The sequence below is a fragment of the Lissotriton vulgaris genome, chromosome 7 (genome assembly GCF_964263255.1).
Source record: "Lissotriton vulgaris chromosome 7, aLisVul1.2, whole genome shotgun sequence".
In the NCBI taxonomy this organism is placed as follows: domain Eukaryota; kingdom Metazoa; phylum Chordata; class Amphibia; order Caudata; family Salamandridae; genus Lissotriton; species Lissotriton vulgaris.
This window is the reverse complement of record NC_141695.1, coordinates 130,985,427-131,006,619: the sequence shown is the minus strand read 5'-3', so window position 1 is coordinate 131,006,619 and position 21,193 is coordinate 130,985,427. Positions and strand designations below refer to the sequence as shown.

Below are 21,193 nucleotides of genomic sequence, written 5' to 3'. Positions count from 1 at the left end.
AGGACCCCCACATCACAGGCGTCACCGGTCAGGCTACCCTGCTAATAAAGGGACCCACACATCACAGGCGTCACCGGTCGGGTGACCCTGCTAATAAAAGGACCCACACATCACAGGCGTCACCGGTCAGGTGACCCTGCTAATAAAAGGACCCACACATCACAGGCGTCACTGGTCGGGTGTCACTGCTCATAAAAGGACCCACACATCACATCACAGGCGTCACCTGTCGGGTGACCCTGCTAATAAAAGGACCCACACATCACTGGTGTAACCGGTCAGGTAACCCTGCTAATAAAAGGGGCTGGGTGCACGTGCCCTGGGCCGGTTCCAGTATCCTACTACCCTGTGTCAGTGTCCATCATCACTACACCATCGCCTGTGAAGTCATTTTCTTGTTTAGGGCCTGGACTGGTGAGAGCCAGGTTGTAACTCTACCTGGAAGAAACTGGAGCTTCCAGCGTGGACTCGGTTAAAACAAGCTGTTTTTTTCTGAACTGATGTACTCAGCAAAAATAAAAGCATGTGAAACATTGAGTCATCACCTCACGTTGTGGTGCTTGTGCCAATTCTTTGATGATGGGCTGCTGTAAAGTTCCTCATCTAGCACTGTTACTCCTGCCACCCAGCTAAAAAGGAAAGTAGATTGTGGATAGAGTAGCAAAGGTCCAAGAATTCCAAGGCTTTAACAACGCTTGAATAAGCTATGGTTATTGTTGAATGGAGACACACTCGAAGCTCTGGACCTCTTGGGCTTCATGTAGCAAAACAGGTTTAGGGAATGGTGAGTGTGTACTCCAAAGAAGATCTCGAGAATTTTGCCAGGATTAATATCCGTTCTTTTAAATTGTAGTACAAAGGACAGAGCTATTTTTCATTGCAGAAAGGTATCTTTATTGTTTTTCATAGAACATGGACAGCCGACATGTGTTTCGCCCCCTCATGGTGGTTTGCTCCGGGGCTTTCTCAAGGCTAGTTTTTCTTTTCTGGCGTAAAGTATTTAGGTTTCCAAATAGTGTCAATGTCCAAAATATCATAAATACAGTTTTTCAGGAACAAAGGTTCTTTTGTTAGGCTAATGCACTCTTCGGTCCCTGCTCCTAGTCCTTCAGCGTCATGGCGGTCCTCGGGTTGAATCCCAGATCTTCTTTGGAGTACACACTCACCATTCCCTAAAAAGGAAAGTAGGCCGCCTCTAGTCGATATGCATGTGGCTGTGATGCTTTACCGACTGCATTGTTAATTTAGATTTGTTTACTATTTTACACTATAATTTACTATAGAACGGATCCTTTTATGAAACAAGTGTTGGCTGAGGCTGGAGTTAGATAATAAATGTTTAAAATAAATAAATGAATGAAAATAGAAATGTCTGCAGTTTAAACAATGTCATGCGACTGTTTGTGTGGTGTTGATAATATACGATTCCACCATTGCACAAAAAGGCTATCACGGTGCAGAGGTGGTGACGTAGTTGCGGAGTCTTACTGTTTGTGTGCTTGTGGCATACCCCGTGTACAGTCTGAGCCGGTGGTTGCATGAGTGGGGGGGGGGTGGGTGGGGGGGGGGGGGGGGGTGACTGGAGCTTACCATTGGGGACAAGCACTTATTTTTCACCCAGCGCAAGAGAGAGAAAAAACACACAAAAGGGGGATGAAATTAAAGACGGAAAGCAGTGGCGAAAGGAGAAGGGTGGGAAGGTAAAAGGAAGCTGCAAGGACGAGACAAAGGGGCAGGGGTGTAGGGTGGTGATGGAAAGAACCTGAGGTGGAATCAAGTCTCTGCGGCCTTAATATTCACACCCTGACATTCACAGCACCGGCTGAGGGTTTCTGAGCAAAACGTAGGGCCTCAGCGCCTCTGGGCATAGAAAGTAGGTACTGCGCATACATACCAATGCTGCTCAGGTGGTGGGTCCACACCTGAGTCTCTGCTGACTCCGTCTTTCATCGTTACAGTAACGATAGGAGCGTCATTGCATTTACTATAGAGTGCCAATACCTCAACTCTATCAAATAACCAGTTGGGGTATTGGTTATATAGAGTGCTATATATATATATATATATATATATATATATATATATATATATATACATATATTGTTTCCTTTCGTCATATGTACATGTATTGTTGTATGTTTTTGCATTGACGTATGTTAGAATGATTTATGGTCAGAGATCGGTCCCACTGTATGTGTGTTGAATTAATTTTGATAAATGGTCCTTGTAGAATTATATACTCATGTTAGGGTCATTAATTGTGCTCTACATTGAAAATAAATTGGATACTAATTCCTCCGTACTCTTTCGCTGTTTTGTATAATGCCCCGGTATAGGAGGGTAATTTGGGTATACCCCTGGTTTTTGCTTACTGTATAAACAGACGGAAGCTCATTCAAATCAGTTAATTCCTCTTTTCACACTGTTAGTACTCCGAGTATGTCTGGTAAAGGAAGGTATGTCATTCTAAATTTGCCATTTGTATGTGAACTAATTGCAAGATGCACTGAATTATGTGTGTCTAAAATTTTGCAAGCCACCTAAGGGATTCCAATGACTGATGTTTGCTTTCTGCGCCTGTGTAAAGCTAATTTCATAGACTAGTTGCTAACTAGGTACATTAATGGCACATCAAAACACTTTCCTGAGTTCCCCAAGTTATCTGTTTCGGAAGCTGGGGATTGCATTTTATTACAGATAATGCTGTGGATGTATTACATTTCTTTTGATTCATGCATAGCCAACTACTACAAAGTACCCGTACTTGTGCATTTCAAAACTTGATCAAAAAGTATAAACATTAAGTTAAAAAACATAGATGTGGTGAGCACTACCCATCCCACAATGTCCATGTACAGTCAACCTCAGTTACTTTGAGGGCAGTCTATCGCAGACATTGCCTCTTCCGTCATATTCTCTCTCTCTCACTCCCCCCACACATCCCCCCTACACCATGTCTTTCCCACCTAGTGTCGCGCACTGTAGTCTCTCACATGGACGTCTGTACATATACACGGACACCTGCGCTCAGTCATTCTCTATGCCACTCCACTCTCTCAGGCCACTCTAGTCCAATCCATAAAACATCATTTACACCACTCAACTCTACACCACTCCACCCACCAGGCCCGGACTGACCGTAGCGGGCACCGGGCAATCCCCCGGTGCGCTGCAAGGGTGGGGGCCGGTTTTGAGCTGCAAAATCGGCCCTGCAACAAAATCGGCCGAAAACCGGCCCTAGCAAAGCACTCAGCGGCACCTCCAACCCCCCCCCCCCACCCCACCCGAGTGGGGAGGGAGGGGGGGGCGGCCGAGCACTTTGCCAGGGCCGGTTTTGGTTCCCAGTCCGGCCCTGACACCCACGACACTCTAGCACCCCACAACACTCCACTACACTCAAACAATCTACTCCATTCAACTCAACGTCCTTTAATTACACAACACTATGCTCCCTATATTACATTCCACAACACTACATGCCACTCCTTAGCACAACATTTCACTCAACTCTACTCTGCACCATGCTACTCAATAACACTACACTCTACTGAAGTTTAGAACACTTCACTCCATGCCCCCTTCCACCAATAACTTTTTGCCACACTGAATAGTAGCGACACTAGTGTACAACTTAGCTAAAATATATCGGCAAACCATCGGCGCAACTAATTGGCTATACCAATGTTTGTTTTACAAGGCACAACGCTGCCTTGTAAATAGTGCAAGGGCTCTTGATGATTGGTGGGCGTCATTCTTCAGTTGCGCTTCAGACTCGGAGCCTGGTCCGGACTGGGAACCCAAAGCAGTCCAGCAATTTTGTCAGACCCGCACCCCCCCATGGTCTTGGGGGAAGAAGTAGGAGGGTCCAAAACCAGACCCACCCTTCCATCCTCCCGGGGAAACACCCAATTCCCACTAGAGCCAGTCTGGCCGTGGTCGGAGCCGTCTTAGCAAGAATCACACGTCCCATGCACAGCTACCAACCAGAGCCCACACCAGCATGAGAAGGCTGACCCTGCTGTGGGCGGTACCTGGCCAGAGCACAGACCCTTTGCAAGACTCGAAGCCAGCAGCCGTATCACGACACATCACCACTTGTTACCCTGGCAACAAGCTTCCATCCACCCCTAGCACAGCAACTAAAAGTTGTCAGCTGGCAAGTCTCCACTCTAACTGTAGTTTTACATGGGTAATTCAGATGCAGCAGCCCTGAATTTAGTGACAACAGATAATCAATGTGTTAATGCAGGACAATGACTAATTTGTGTTAGTTTATCCTTTGATGAGTGACACGTTACAGGGCTGCAGGGAGTGTGTAAATTGTAAATATATAAGTGCTAGGGCCCTTGTTATTAGGCCCTTGGAGCTTGCATCACTCATTGCCCCTTCCTGCACTGCCAAAGACAGCACCAATATAACTGTTAACCATCACACCCCTACAGTTGTGACAGTTCAGACAATTCCTCGCTCTCAAAGCTATAAGAATGAATTGGGTGAAAGGTATAAGTCATTTTTAATATATATCGAATCAATAAATAATGGATGTTGTGCTAATCTCTAAATTGGATAAATAGCACCACCATGTGGTAGGTTGTCATAAGTGCCAGTGCTGACAATGAACTGGCTGAGCTGAGCACCGGAAACAACCGGCTCAAATTAAGTACTGGCTGCAGGGAAGATCACACATATAATGCCTTGATATACAACTATCCAGCTTATGAGTTTTGTTGAAATATTGGGCCTAATGTCTAATCCTTTTTGTTTGTGGGTGCAAATGGATTTGCCCCTTAAGAAGGAGGAACGTCCATATGCTCAGAATGTGGCAGAATAAAAAACATTCCAAATTAAAGCTACTGCTGGCGGTAATTGTCTATGTGTCTGGGCGTGTCTAAATGTTATGCACAGACAATCATTTCTGGCAGTCAGATCGAGAAGCTGGCAGCCAATGCTGGCTGCAACCTGTCGCATGCCTTTGTTTACTCTTTTCTTAGGCACTCTTCCTTGCTCCGGGTGTCCGCTTATGAGAGCTCATTAAACCAGTTTATCATGGCACCTAGCCAGGAACACATTTGTTGACTTTCACTTTTTTTAGTGGGAGTGTCGTAAACATGTTCATGATCATTGTGCCCTTTGCAGAGTTTATTTCTGGTGCAGATAGAAATCAATGTGCGAATTTTACTGCCTGTTACAAACGGGTCTAATTTTTCAACTAAAATGTGAGTTCTTTGTGACTCCTCCTTGTGGTCTGCTGAAGGTTGGAGAGTCCCTGGGGTTGATCACAGTGTCCCAGCCTGACCCTCATGTTATCATTATGGACAGCCAGTGCAGGGGTCTGGCACCACACTTCCCCTAATATTTGTTGATCTTACTAACCAACAGGGTTCTATATTGTGTTAACAGATAGGGTACACCCAATGTGGTACTCCTTTTAGCACGTGTGACTACCATCCAGTGACCAGGCCATAACATGACCAATGTTTGATCAGAGCGGATGGACATTCGCAGGGTACCGGCTCTTCGCCTGAGTTCAAGTTGAAAGACTTCCTACTTGATTTTCTTCTCTAAGTCTGTCTAGCCTGAAAGGGCCAACACACCCACCGCTGAAGATCATCCTTCGAAGGAGCATGTGAGAAGTGCTCGAGTACATGACCACCGAGGATCCTAGTTTTGGGTCTCACTATATGTTTGTTGACTCAAAGGTTGTGCAGTGCTTCAATGATGTAGGGGCGTCAGGCATTTGTGGACTCTCGCTACAACATGTCTCCCATCTGAGCTCTCTTCTCTCTCCCCCACACACACTGCTTCATCTCCATTCCCACTCTCTACATGTTTACCGTCTGAGGTCTCTTCTCACCCCCGTCCACAAGGCTTCATCTTCATTCCCACTCCAACATGTCTCCCATCTGAGCTCTCTTCTCTCCTCCGTCCACACTGCTTCATCTTCTTTCCCACTCCAACATGTCTCCCATCAGGAAACAGCCAATACAATGCGGTCACGCTCGGTTATGACCACGTTGTAATGGCTGGGTGCCTGGGTTCGTTCGGTCAGAGGGTACCTGGTGACGTTCGGTCAGAGGTGCCTGGTGACTTTCGGTCAGAGGTGCCTGGTGACTTTCGGTCAGAGGGTGACTGGTGACGTTCGGTCATAGGTGATTAGTGACTTTCGGTCAGAGGGTGCCTGCTGACATTCGGTCAGAGGCGCTTGGTAACGTTCGATCAGAGGGTTGTGACATTCGGCCAGGGAGTGCCTGGAGATGTTCGTCCAGGGGGTGCTTGGTGATGTTCGGCCAGGGGGTGCTTGGTGATCGTCGGTCAGAGGGTGCCTAGTGCCGATCCGCTAGGGGGTGCCTGGTGATGTTCAGTCAGAGGGTGCTTGGTGATGATTGGTCAGAGAGTGCCTGGTGACATTTGGTCAGAGGGTGCCTGGTGATGTTCGACCAGGGGGTGCCTGATGAGGTTCGGTCAGATGGTGCCTAGTGACGATCGGTCAGAGGGTGCCTGGTGACGATCAGTCAGAGGGTGCCTGGTGGCATTCAGTTAGAGGGTGCCTGGTGAGGTTCGGCCAGGGTGTTCCTGGTGAGGTTCGGCCAGGGGGTGCCTGGTGAGGTTTGGCCAGGGGGTGTCTGTTGAGGTTCAGCCAGGGGGTGCCCGGTGATGTTCAGTCAAAGCGTACATGGTGACGTTTGGCTAGCGGTGCCTGGTGAGGTTCGGTCAGAGGTGCCTGGTGATGATCGGTCAGAGTTTCCTGTGATGTTCGGTCAGAGGTGCCTGTGATCTTTGATCAGAGGTGCCTGGTGAAATTCTGTCCGAGGTGCCTGGCGACAATCGGTCTGAGGATGCCTGGTGACGATTGGTCAGAGTGTGCCTGGTGACGGTCGTTCAGAGGGTGCCTTGTGACGATCGGTCAGAGGGTGCCTGGTGATGTTCGATCAGAGGGTGACTGGTGATGGTCGGTCAGAGGTGCCATGACTTTTGGTCAGAGGTGCCAGATGATGTTCGGGTCAAAGGGTGCCTGGTGACATTTGGTCAGAGGTGCCTGTGACGTTAGGTCAGAGGTGCCTGTGACGTTAGGTCAGAGGTGCCTGTGGCGTTAGGTCAGAGGTGCCTGTGACGTTCAGTCAGAGGTGCCTGGTGACATTCAGTCACAGGGTGCCTGTTGAAGTTCGACCAAGGGGTGCCTGGTGACGTTCGGTCTGAGGGTGCCTGGTGACGTTCTGTCAGAGGGTGCCTGGTGACGTTCTGTCAGAGGGTGCCTGGTGACGTTCTGTCAGAGGGTACCTGGTGACGCTCTGTCAGAGGGTGCCTGATGACGTTCTGTCAGAGGGTTCCTGGTGACGCTCTGTCAGAGGGTGCCAGGTGACGTTCTGTCAGAGGGTGCTTGGTGAGGTTCTGTCAGAGGGTGCCTGGTGACGTTCGGTCAGAGGGTGCCTGGTGAGGTTCTGTCAGAGGGTACCTGGTGATGTTCAGTCAGAGGGTGCCTGGTGATGTTCGGTCAGAGGGTGCCTGGTGACATTTGGTCAGAGGTGCCTGGTGACATTTGGTCAGAGGGTGCCTGGTGATGGTCGGTCAGAGGTGCCTAGTGACGTTCGGGCAGAGGGTGCCTGGTAATGTTCGGTCAGAGGGTGACTGGTGACGGTCAGCCATGGGGTGCCTGGTGATGTTCAGTCAGAGGGTGCCTGGTGACGATCAGTCAGAGGGTGCCTGGTGACGATCAGTCAGAGGGTGACTGGTGACGATCGGTCAGAGCGTGCCTGTTCACGATCAGTCAGAGATGCCTGGTGATGATCGGCCAGAGGGTGTCTGGTGACGATCGGTCAGAGGATGCCTGGTGACGATTGTTCAGAGGGTGCCTGGGGACTTTCAGTCAGAGGTGCCTGGTGACGAACAGTCATAGGTGCCTGTGACGTTCGTTCAGAGGTGCCTGTGACGTTCGGTCAGAGGTGCCTGTGGCGTTCGGTCAGAGGTGCCTGGTGATGTTCGGTCAGAGGTGCCTGGTGACGATCAGTCAGAGGGTGACTGGTGACGATCGGTCAGAGGGTGCCTGGTGACGATCGGTAAGAGGGTGCCTGGTGACGTTGGCTCAGAGATGCCTGCTGAAGATCGGCCAGAGGGTGTCTGGTGACGATCGGTCAGAGGATTCTGGTGACGATTGTTCAGAGGGTGCCTGGTGACTTTCTGTTAGAGGTGCCTGGTGACGAACAGTCAGAGGTGCCTGCGACGTTCGGTCAGAGGTGCCTGGTGACGTTCGGTCAGAGGTGCCTGGTGACGATTGGTCAGAGGGTGCCTGGTGATGACTGGTCAGAGGGTGCCTGGTGACGATTGGTCAGAGGGTGCCTGGTGACGTTTGGTCAGAGGGTGTCTGGTGACTATTGGTCAGAGAGTGCCTGGTGACGATTGGTCAGACAGTGCCTGTGATATTCAGTCAAGACTTCCTTCACTTTGGCATTTCACACGTCATCAGAGGTGTCATCAATCATGTTATCTGAGGTAATTCTATATCCCAGGCTCAACTTCCAAGAGGACGCTTTGGCTGCTCAGCTTCTCTACCGTGTGAAAATTAAAGGATACAAATGAGGCAGTTTACAGTGCTATATATTGGCTACACAGGCCAGACAACGTGTCAGACTTGTTTGGTGCAAAGGATGGTAAGGCCTTAAGTTGGTGAAGAGTGAGGCCAGCAGCAAGGAGCTGTCAACGTGGCCGCGCCAACATTTAAATTATCCTGCGGGATTCACTTCATTTTGGGACTTTCATGGTGTTTTTGTTTTTGCACGCATTGTTTTAGCACAAAATGCATTTGCGCGTCAAAAATTGACCTAAGGATGCATCTTGCGCTAAAGTATAGTGCTAGATGACAGCTTTGCATTTTGCGTAATTATCCATAATGTTGAATACTTTTGACAAACTTTTGCACAATTACGCAAAAGTAAATGATGCAAATTTCACCAACCCCTACCACCAACCCGATCTCAGCAGGGAGGCAGTTATGGCCCCTGACAGTCTCCCCCAGGCAGCCACCCTGCCTTGCCTGGCATTAGAATGGCCCCTGATGTCAACCCAATGGAATTAGCTCCAGCAGTTGAGGCCTGCGTTGAATCTGCAGGCCACAAGTCTGAATCTTCACACGGTTGACTCAGACTTTCACACTCGTTTGGCTACTGAAATGAGCACTATAGTAGTGCTTAGTGGCATCACCTTATATTAAAGCACCAGAGTCACCTCAGTGTCTGGTGTGTGCTCTATAAATAGATTAACACTAATGTGGGGCCAGATTAGGGCTGGCTAGGACTCGGAGATTAGTCCATCGAGTTAATTGACTCTAGAGAAGCCACCTGTAGAGGCGTAATAGTGTATAATTCCATAACTAAGGAATTAAAGCATCAGTGACCCAAAACTAGGCAGATGCATTTAAAAGTGAAGTTTTACTAAGCACCACCATTTACAAGTGCCCAGACCTGATTAATAATATTCCAGGAGCTAACATTCCATTTTTGTAATGTGCCTTATTTTATATCCTATAACTTGACTTGCTTCCTCACTAGCAGTGCTGATGTCTATGAAATGTGACTTCTTATTGCCCCACAAACCCTTTCAAATGAAGAAAAGAATCACCTCTTATAATATGCAGTTTTAGATGTAATACCCCCTCTATCCACTTTGTGGCGCTGTTGTTAACTGATTTCCCCATCGCAGGTCAGGACCACGGGCTCCACCCCTTCTCCACTTCCTCAAAAAGTTTAAGGAAACTATTTCTTCAAGCAACAGCTCTGTACAGATTAGCCACCTGACTTCTAGCCCACCCGTGAAGAGTTCCCGCTCCCCCTCATCAACCCCTTCTCCACCCGCAGCTCTTCCAGTGACAGTGACGCCCATGAGTCTCCTTCTTAGCTTCACCTCAGCATCCTGTGCCCTCTCCACTGTGATACACGGTGCCTGAAGCTCATGTCTCCTACCTGTCCAGCACTGCTGCTGTAACCCCCGTCCATCATGCACACCGAATGTTCCAAGATCCATGGGTGGGCTATGGTCTGTCCAGTGCTCTTGCTTGTATGGCTTAATCGTAGGGGTGGGCGGAATTTGCAAAGTTTGATTTCATGGAACAACAATGTTGCCAATTTGTGCAGAATTCCACAAAAGGGCACAGTGAGCCTTTGGCGCTATTTTTTGGGTCCAAAAAAGGATATGAGGATGCATTTTGTGCAAATAAAATAGTGCAGACTACTAAGCTTTAGAAACCACTGCATATCACTAGGTGCCCTTGCAGACGCTGTAGAGATTACAACTTTCAACGACTGCAGAATATGCAAAGGCGCTGAGTGGTATATGCAGTGTTTCTAAAGTTTAGAAACCACTGCATATCACTCTACTACCTTACATACTCTGAAGTGATTTAGGGCCATAAGTATCAAAAAGTCATTTTGCGATTCTCAAATAGCAATTTTTTGTGAATCGCTATTTGAGAATCACAAAATGCTATGTATGTAGAATTTGCAATACATTTTGCGAATCATACATATTCCTTAATTGTGAATCTCAAATTGCGATTCGCAATTAAGGAATACCTCCACATTTATTCCTATGGGCCTAGAAGCCCATAGGAATGAATGGGAAGACATTCTCAATTTACAATTAGCAATTATTGAATCGCAAATTACGAATGCAATTTCAAGGGTGCAGGGGTGTCCAAAGGACACCCTGTTGCACCCCTGAAATAAGCATAGGTGCGCATGTGGCGCACATACATGCCCTAAGGTCATATATGTGCTTCACATAGCACTTTGAAAAATGCAAAAAGTGAATTTTTCAAAGAAATCGCAAAATACCACCAACTTGAAGTTGGTGGTAATTTGCGATTCCTTAAGGCGAAATTGCACTTTTTTGGTGCTTCTTACATTGCATTTAAGGAATCGCAAAATTTGTGATTCCTTAAATGCAATCGCAAAATAAGGAATCACAAATTTTGCGATTCCTTATTTTGCGCGCAGATTTGCTTCATACATACCATTAAGCAAAAATGCAATCGCAAACGCCAGAATTCTGCGAATTTCGGCGTTTGCGAGCGCATTTGTGCTTGATACATATGGCCCTAAAAGTTTTAGGGCCCGATTCACAAAAGTAATCTAAGACAAAATCCAAACTTTACTACTTTCGGTATTCACAAAAGGCATTTAGTAGTAGTAAAGTTAGGAATCCCGACTTTACTACTAATACATGCCTTTTGTGAATACCGAAAGTCATAAAGTTAGGATTTTGTCTCAGATTACTTTTGTGAATCGGGCCCTATGTTACTGCAGAGTATGCAAGCGCACCGAGTGGTATGTAGTGATTTTTAACTTTAGAAACTGTTGCATAATTTTTAACTCAAGATAACTCTGGTGATGAATGTTCTTGCTGAAGAAAGAACAACGTTTTGGCTAGTGTGAGTTTTGACTTGTCATAAAGTAGCACAGAAGGTTAATGTGTTACTGCTTTTGTCACCTTAACACTTTTGTTTCCCACAGTTCATGAGTTACAATCCTAATATAACACAGTGACCCATGAACTGACATCGAAGAGCTGCATGCAAAATGCGCGGTGTAGGCTACACCTTTGTTTTCCCCCAGTCTTTCTCTATCCTTAAATTTGTTAAAAACACTTTATAACTTACTTATTAGTAAATCAACCCCAACCACTGAGGTATGTTTTAAATCTTGAGTTTGTGCTTCACCAGACCAATCACTGAAATATACTGCCTACTAGTATGGATGGCATGTGACCTATATCTTGTATTCCTCACTGCCTTATGTACCGTCCCCTATAGACTAATTTACATACTTGTATGATTGACTCCGTAAAATGTGTGTGATGTAAGGTGCTCTGACACCCTACACTGGTATGAGTAGTGGTATAAAACAAATGAAATGCATGTGAGAGAGAGTGGCTGTGGAGAGATGGGGTGCACTGTTGTAGGGTGGTTGTGAGGTTATTCATGGGGGTGGCAAGAAATAATGCTGCACCGAACGCCGCCCACTCTAAAGCCAGCCATGCCACCACCCCTTGTATTCATTGCTTACTGGAAATGTCCAACCACCCCTCCCACCATACCATCGCATTCCCAGCCGTCCCCGTTGAGTCTTTTTATTTATGTATTATCATTTCCTGATAGCAGTTGTTAAGATGTCCATACCTAAGTGCGCTTTTGCATACATTTTATTTGTTTTTTTCATTCACCACTTCAAGATGGGCGCCTGCCATTTTGGAATGGTGCATTAAAAAAAGAAAATTATGGTATTGCATGCATCATGACATGTGCAAACCAGTGTCACAACGTCATGCACCCTTTATGACACACGCATCATGACATGTGGCGTCATCTTGGAATGAGTTTCCGTAAGTAGGGAACTTACTTTGCCAGATGCGCATGCGCGTGCCTCTCACAGCGCGTGATCCATTGCTAGAGTAAGCAATCATTGCATAACCAATAGCTTGACACTTGATTACTGTTGCTAGCCAGGTTTGCCATATATTAATAGCATATGTGTCATTTGCTGTACGAGTCAATCGTAACAATTATCATATGCACAAATCATGATGTTAAAACAAGTGTTCTTTGATGTTTACAACAAATAATATATGCAGAAAACAACCAAGCAAGCTAAATGTTATAATCAAATTTTGCAATTTAACTGGTGCCCGTTATATTGACTGAATTTCCCCTCAGATTTCCATCTTTTCACCGCAGCTGTCTGCAGTCACAGCTTTCGACCAAGGTCTTTCTTTTTCTATGTCCTACACCCCCTTCCTCAGGCCACCTACTCCTTTCCATCTCCATTGTGTTGACTTCCCCCTCTCAGTTTAGACCACATACTCCTTCCTGTCCAGTTCACCCCAGCCCTTCCGCTTCAGGCAGTTCCTCTCCAGGCTTTCCTTAGCCAGAGACTTTTCTGACTTCCATCTTTCGAGTACAGATTACCCTTCGACAGACAACGCACCTGCTTGCCAGACGAAACCACTTCATTTCAGACTCTCAGTTGCACACTATTGGGCATCAAAACGCAAGATGTCTTTCAGCAGCAGTAATTAAGTAAACAAAAAGCATAAACATGACAGGCAGCTATCTCCGTAGGCTTTGAATGCCAGCTTGTATGCAGGTTCTGATAGATTAGACCAATTTTATGAAGTCATTTAACCTCCTCTTTGGCCAGTGTTGAGACCTCATGGGATGTCTAATTGCTTGTGAAGAAGCTCTCTTCAGCCTCCTTGGTTAACCCTTGTGTCGCTGGTCTTTCTTTCTAGGTAGTGACGGGACAGCGGTCTTCCAGAAGTCCTGCGGAAATGCCTGGGAATGCAGCCATCCCGCCTCCATGGCTGCTGGCACGTACCGCGTGCGAGCCATCTCCAAGTGCTGCGACACAGACTACTGCAACAACGGCACCATAGACTGTACGTGAAGATCTCAGCTGGCCACATCATGGTGGGAAGGGTGCATGATGGGTGTGTGTGTCTGGGTGTGTGTTTGTCTGTCTGTCCCTCTGGTACCAATTTATAATTTCTAGGTTTAGGAGACACAAGTCCATAGGAGGGAGTGACTGGCCCATACTGCAATTAGAAATTAGGAAGTTAGGGCCAGACGTACGACTCACCAATTTGCAAGTCGCAAATTGCGTCGCATTTGCGACTCGCAAATTGGGATGCCCAACAGTGTTTAAGACACTGTTTGGGATTCCCAATGGGATCGCAAATTGCATGCCTCATGCATATTAATGAGGCTGTCCCAATTTGTGACCCCATTGGGAATGGCTGACACTCCCAGGGATGGTGTTCTGCTGGGGTCAGGTTTCCTGCTGTTGCTTCCATGAAGCAAAGCAGAAGTTTGCAATTGTAGGGCAGAAGCAGTTCGCCCACCCTGCAACTGCAAATTGCAATGTCCCAATGGTAGGCACCCAGGGACATTGCTGGAGCTGGCCCTAGTGGGTGGCAGTCCCCAGGGCCATCGAAGGCTCCAGGCGGCGCGGCCCTCCTCCCTACTCGAACATAGCCTTGGGGGTCCACAACGGATCCCCGTATTTGAATAATCAGGGCCCGGGGAGGTGGTGGTCCCCCTGGCAGGGTGGGGTGGGGGGGGGGCTCGAGTCCTCCTACACTTTCTTTTTAAATTAAGCCTTGGGGAGTGGTGGTCCTGGTGGCTTGTGGGGGCATGCAAAGCCTCCCACCCAAATTAATTAAAGCGGGGGAGGTGGCGGTCCTCGGGGCAGCATAGGGGAGGCAGAAACCCTCCCACACATTTTTTTGAACAGCCCCAGGGAGGTGGCTGCGGGGGGACCACGTGCCCCCGTATACTATTAATCATGCCCTGGGGAGGTGGCGGTCCCCGGGGCTGAGCAGGTCCCTGTATATATTTTCCCCATTGCCTCCAGGACCTGGTCCACCCGGGGGCTTATTAAAACAAAACGCATGAGCCTGTGCTTTGTTTTTAGAATTTTTTCCCAGCGGGATTTGCAGATCCTATGCAAATCCCACCTATTTTTTTAAATAAAGATGCTTTTTTTGGCCCTGAGCTGGCCTAGGGTGGTCAGGGTGTTTCTACCCTGACCCCTTTTCTTCATTTTTAACCTTTATTCTTGTGACTCGGTTCAACCGAATAACAAGCTGGCAGCCAACACTTTTTGGTTTGGGGTGTTGGCATCCAATCAAAATAAAGGTCGTGCTCAGTAGGGTTCGCAGATCCACTGCGGTCACCAGATATCAATATTTTAAATTTCTCAGAAACTATTGAACGGATTTACACAATTTTAAAAAAGAATGCTTTCTGAACCAAGAGCTAACTTTTTGCCAAATTTGGAGTAATTTCGTTCAGCAGTTTGGGCTGTAGCCTTCTCGAAAATTTCCTATGGAAATAAACATGGAGAAAACGTGTTTTGGGACCTCCCTTATTTCTCGGCCCCCACTTGACGAATCACCCGAAACTTTCAAGACAGGAGCTGATCGAAGCACCCCATTAGTTTTGACAAATTTCTCGAAGATTAGTAAACCGGCACCAAAGATATTGGCAAATCAAAAAACGCTTTTCGTAGGGAAACTAGGTTCTAACTATAACTACCTACTGGCAACCGCCAGTAGGTATTATATATCTATATATCCCTTGGAGGCAGTGAAGACAACTTGGTTGCTCAAGGTCACATGACCTTCTGATTTTCATGAGACATGTTACATTTTCCTTCACTTCCTTTCCCCATCTAACTCCTTTCAAGCAGATTCACTGTCATATGCAAGAGATGGGACTCTAGTTGGAAGATGCAGGGTAGGGTAATCAAAGGATACCCACATTTTACAATCACAGTCTGTTGACAGCACCACTCACATACCGAGGGATTAGAGGATTAAACAGAGAGCAGACTATACTAATGCTCAGAAGAGAGGCTGTAGTAAGTAAGTAAAATATTTTATTTCGACAACCAAGTCGATTAAAGTGTCAAGTATAAGAAATAAGGCGTTGTGCTAGCATAAATAAGTTACAATGACAATTCTGCAATTGTCATTTATCATTGTGTTTAAAATTCGACTTCTGACATAAAATGTATTGGCATTTCATTACAATTAATGTATCTGCAAGATAACAAATAAGTCAAGACCCTAGGGCTGTAGCTAACAGACAGTAGAAGTGATCACTGTCAGACAGGGTTAGATTGTGCCTTTGATGTCCATCCATCAACATCAAGTTACTGAACAGTCCATCCCATGCCAAAGATGTTTAATCCTATCATTCCTGTTCTAGCAAGAATTATATCTGGAATGGGATCAATAAGTGAAGGATAGACCAACTCTATGACAAGAACCTCATGCATTTCGACAAGAATAGTCACAGTATGCCCATTGATAAGGCTACAAGGACGTCAGCGATAGTTGGAATGTTGACAACAGCACCCACACATATGGCACTTATGGGCTATGATGTCAGTGCTGGCATGCTGTAGAGAATGACACGTGTATCAGTGAAAGGCCATTCGTATGCTGAGTTTAGGCAGCATGTTTCCTGAAATGCCTACAGTAGGACTCGAATTGACCGTTATGATAGGTTTGGTGAGAATTTTCCCCAAATGCACACGACATGCCACTATTTCATCTTTATTATTCCAGCGATGCTCAAAGCGTGGATTGAACGGTCCATTACTACACTAGTGTATGACACTCACACTATGCCAGTACTGCAATATTATTGAGCCAAGATCGCCACTGTGTCCAAAAGAAAGCACTCTTTATGTCAGCCATGGCCTGTTATTATGTTAGAGTTAGTTAATTTGTAGGTATAGGCACACCAGGTCATGGAAAGCCCCAGGGGGCAGGCGTGAGCCCCATTACTGGAAACAAACTACATATGTACAGGATGTATATACACACACATGCAGTTAAACACATACACACGCACCCCCTTGAGTTCGGACAGCACACTGTAAGTTGGTTGAATAAAAACAATTAACAACTTGGGTGCTAGAACATATATTGCTATTACTTCGCTCGGTAGTAGGCAGAGCAATGTGTGCTAGGATTAGAATCTGTGCTCTGCTGCAATGCTCTGCAACAAATGCACGGATCCACACAGCTGCCTTATTCGCGTGATGGCTTCCTGCTTTATTTTACATAGTCGGTACCCTGACAAATAGACAAGTTGAATTATACCCCCCACATTATATATCATAGTGCTCCCTCTTGCGAAGACACTCATATTGTCACACTTAAAATCTTTGCCACAGGTCACACATTTTGTGAAGGGCTGTGACAGCAGACAGACCATAGCAATAACATGATTCCCTAAGGCTCAAGTAAAAAAAAATTGTCCTCATTCGCCATCAAACATACACAGAGCAATTTCAGAAATCTCTGCCCCCCTCTTGATTGGCGCAGACTATTATTATTATTATGTTTCTTATATAGCACCTGAATCGACCCCCGAAGAGGTATCTCCGCTCTTGCCTTGGGAACCTGTCCTGGCTTTTCCCTGTGAGATAGCCCCTACAGGGCATCCCCAAGGTGAAAGCCAGGCATCCCGCCGTGGGGGGCCGTTGTGAAGATTAAGCAAGCTCAATGCCCAGAGTTGCAGAGTGTGAACCCATGATTAGGTCAGGCACCGAAGCGAGAATTACCCTGCCACGTCGGGAATTGAACCCTGGTCCCGGGTCTGAACTCTGCTTCAGGGTCTGCCTGCTCTAACCAGTGAGCCACACTTCTCCACAAGAGAGCTCTGTATCCAGATGGATGCACTTTACACAGAACTCTCTTTTCCCATGTTTGATATGTTCTGACCTGCTCACTGGGTATCTCCTGAGAATAACTAGAGGGGTACAGTGTAGAGGCATAATCATTGGACAGTATGTATACCGTTATCTAAGGTATCTAGCCAGCCTACACATGGTAACCAATAATCCCCTTTCTTGTTCTTTTTATTTCTCGAGACCCTATCCAGCTTCATCGTATACTTAATGAAGTTTACCCAATCACGAAGTGTCGGAGAAATACTTTAAATCCAGTGTTTACAGATTTCTCTCCGTGCCAATAGAACTAGATAAAATATTAAATGATTTTTGGTAGGACCCCCAAAAATACCAGCCTTATGCTCACCTGTATATCCATCCCAAACATGGCTCTGATAGCTTTACTTACATTAACCCAAAAATGATGTAACATTGGGCAGTTTAAAAACATATGCACACCGTCTGACTTTTCATGAAGACATTTTGGATATTTCGGGGTGACTCCTTTCGCGCACCTGGAGAGCCTTAAGAGGGACCAATATACTCTGTGGAGACAAAAGATATGGGGCCCGATTCAGTGAACTAACTTAAGACAAAATCCTAAATTTACTACTTTTGGTATTCACAGAAGTTAGGATTTTCTCTTGTTTGTCTTAAGTCTGTCTTAAGTCTGTCTTAAGTTTGTCTTAAAACAAACTTAAGACAAAATCCTAACTTCTGTGAATACCAAAAGTAGTACGTTTAGGATTTTATCTTCAGTTAGTTCTGTGAATCGGCCCCTTAGTTTCTCCTTAAGTTTGCAGCTTGAACAGTGGAGTACAAGATGTTATAAGATACTTGCCATAGTTCTTCTTGATGGAGACCGGATAAGCACTCTCCCCCCAGGTTCGATGGAAGTTCAAAGATGCCATCTGCCAATTCTACCAAACGCCAATACAGGTTCACCACCTTCTTCCTATTTTTCCTTCTGAGGGCATTCTCTAGTTCATTGTATATTCCGACCGTTGATGCCAGCTTTTGATTTGCAGGTATTTAAACTTTGACTTTCATTAACTGTGATGTTTTTCAGATTTTCCCACGGAAGCATCATACCCTCTGGTACAATTTTGCCCAACATAGTATCCCCGCTGTCTTCAAGGGAGTTAATAAAGACTCTTTAGTCCATTCCTGCGAGCCTGGAGAATCCCAGATAAGGGGCCAGTGCACTGTAATAGCTGATTTTCAATGCTTTCCTGATTTTAAACCAGGTAGAGGCTAACCCATTCAGGGTCTTTGTACCTTACCCATTTGAAAAATCTTGGATCACAATTTTATATATAAAATCTCAGTCTCCTCCCTTTAAATCTGTCAAAATTCCTGAAACATACTCCTGATGTCAGAGCTATCTGGTTTATTCAGAAGCATTTTTTCTGCCTTCATTACGAATGCCCGTGCATATAAGTCTAGGTCTGTTAAGCATAGTCCTCCCTTGTTCTTTTTTTCTCAATAGTTTTTTCCACAAGATCCGTGTACATTTCGAGGCACATATATAACTGTTTATTGTTGCCTTGAAATGTTTCAGACACTCTTCTTTGAAGTCCAGGGGAATATTTTGAAATAGGAAGGTAAGTTTTGGTAAGACCATCATTTTTATTAGTTTGACCCTACCAATTATTGTTAGAGGTAAGTATGCCCAGCTCGTCAGAGAATTGCAAATCTCTTTGTTGATTTTCTGGAGATTTGTATCTATAATTCTCTCAATACTTTGTGTGATCATAATGCCCAGGAATCTAATTTCTTTTTTCATTTTGTGTGTGTGAGAATCTATATTCCATATGATAGAGTCCATCCAGCACTCTAGTTTTTATGGTTGTTTTCTTTTCAATTTGATCCTTTCGTTGTTGTGCAACATTACCGGGTGTTTTAGTCTGAAAACACTTAGTAAATATATTGCCAAAAGTGAGACAGCGGGAAAACCCGTTATCTAGATGGTAATGTTCTGCACAGTTTAACTTGAACCTCTTGTTTCTCCTCAGGTATACTTATAGACAAAAATAATGATAATCCATTCCATGAAATACTCCTTATTTCAAAGATTTCTGTTTATTTTTTCTTTTTAATTCATATGAATCCTTTAGTTTCCAGGACAATTCAAATTAACATTTCCCATTTACCCAATGCATTTCGGGTCTATGGTGACCCTTCTTCGGGGGTCTCTATTGGAAAAATCAAGAAAAATGCAATCAGCCCTTTAACCTGTATAAGTGTATACATTGACATTTACATGCATTTATACCCACTATGTTCTTAAGTACAAACAAACATCTAAAAAATCATGGCATGTCCTTTTATAACGATCCCTGAATGGCCTACCTTGCAATGTTCTCACTATTCACAAAAATGTCCGTTTTTTAATTTAGCGCTAAAACGTACCAAACACCAAAACCATGCTTTACGCTCCAAGTGCAACTAACTTAACCTAGTTAAACAACAAAATAACTCTAAACGGAAAAGAGTTTAGCCTAACAAACATTCTGCTCCTCTACAGCGCTTTACTTACTGAGAAATGAAAACGTCCCTCGTTTACGTGGTGTCGGCCAATCCGCTACTTCCTTACTGTCAGTGCAAAGCTATTTAAAGCTCCATGCTCTCTAATTGGCTCAGTTTGCGATCACGTGATCGCGACCACGGACTGCTGTACAGTCCTTATTACATGCTTGAAAATAAACTAAATCAGGTGTGCAAATGTATAAAAATTGTCTCTTTCAAGCGAATCTATGATGCCAAACAAGAACTAATCCATAACTGGAATTAATTAATTCCGTGTCATATTAACTGCATATTCTTCATAATTCAATATACTCAATTTTTATGGTTTTGAAAGGCTGCCTCATGTAAAATACAAATATCATAACGCATATTAGTGATAAATAATAACTAATAGAACAATTTCTAAAGCAACATAGTGTCGGCCATTTTAGGTAGGGTAGTTCTCACTGTGAGTGTCATGCAAGGAAATAAAGTTAGCTTTCCACAGTCTATTTACAAAAAGCAGGATAATTCTATCCTGTCATTCAGTCCTTTCGGTTGTAAGCTGCCCATCTTCTTTATCCAAAAATATTCAGATCTCAGTCTTGATTTGTGGGAGTCTTTCTCGGGATGATGTTTGATAACTTCCAGTATTGTGAAGCGTAGTTGTGCCACATTATGTCCTGCTTCTAACCAGTGTGTTGCCAATGTAGATTTCAAGTTTTTCTGGCGGATGTTACTCTTGTGCTCTGTTATTCTTACTTTTATTTTTCTTTCAGTTTGACCTATATACAATTTTCCACATGGACACTTGATTCCATAAATAACGTTCTTTGTGTCACAGGTTCCTGAGTGTAACAAGGTCACCTTCTTGCCTGTCATTGGGTGTGCGAACATTTGTCCTGTAATCACATTGTTGCAATGGATGCAATTTTCGCATCTCTGCATGCCTTTGTAGATGACTTCATTTGGTTTGTTCTTCTTTTTTAGCAGTTCTTTCAAGTTTTTAGATCTGTTGTAGGCAAACGTTATCCTATCAGCAAAAAGTGGTTCTAAATCCGGTTCTCTTGCTATAAGTACCCAATGTTTTTTCATGATGTTGGCTATTTTTGCTGATTGTAGAGAATGTTTTAGGACACATACTGTCTTTTTTGTTTCCCCTCTCTCTTTCGTGACTAGTAAAGACTCTCTCTTCATATTCAAGACTTTGATTTTGGATTCTTCCAATAAAGGTGTGGGATAACCTCGTAGTTTGTATTTTTGGATCTGTTTGTCGATGGTGGAGAGCAAATCTAGTGGATCAGATGTGATCCTTTTTTGGCGAATAAATTGAGATGTGGGAAGGTGTTTCTTTAAAGAAAAATGATGGAAGCTTTCATAGTGTAGGCCACTGTTTCTATCCGTTTCTTTAGTGTGCACACTGGTTCTTATTTTGTTCTGTTCAAGATGAATTTTTA

The 21,193-nt window shown here is 45.0% G+C and overlaps 1 protein-coding gene across 1 annotated transcript in view; it reads left to right on the top strand.

Annotated features, from left to right (window-relative positions):
• LOC147700992 (phospholipase A2 inhibitor and Ly6/PLAUR domain-containing protein-like) overlaps positions 1 to 21,193 on the top strand; it is a 233,205-nt gene that overhangs the window by 141,431 nt on the left and 70,581 nt on the right. Inside the window, exon 3 of the mRNA XM_086929815.1 lies at positions 13,276 to 13,422. Coding sequence (XP_086785941.1) covers positions 13,276 to 13,422 — 147 coding nt within the window. The remainder of the gene's footprint in view (positions 1 to 13,275; positions 13,423 to 21,193) is intronic.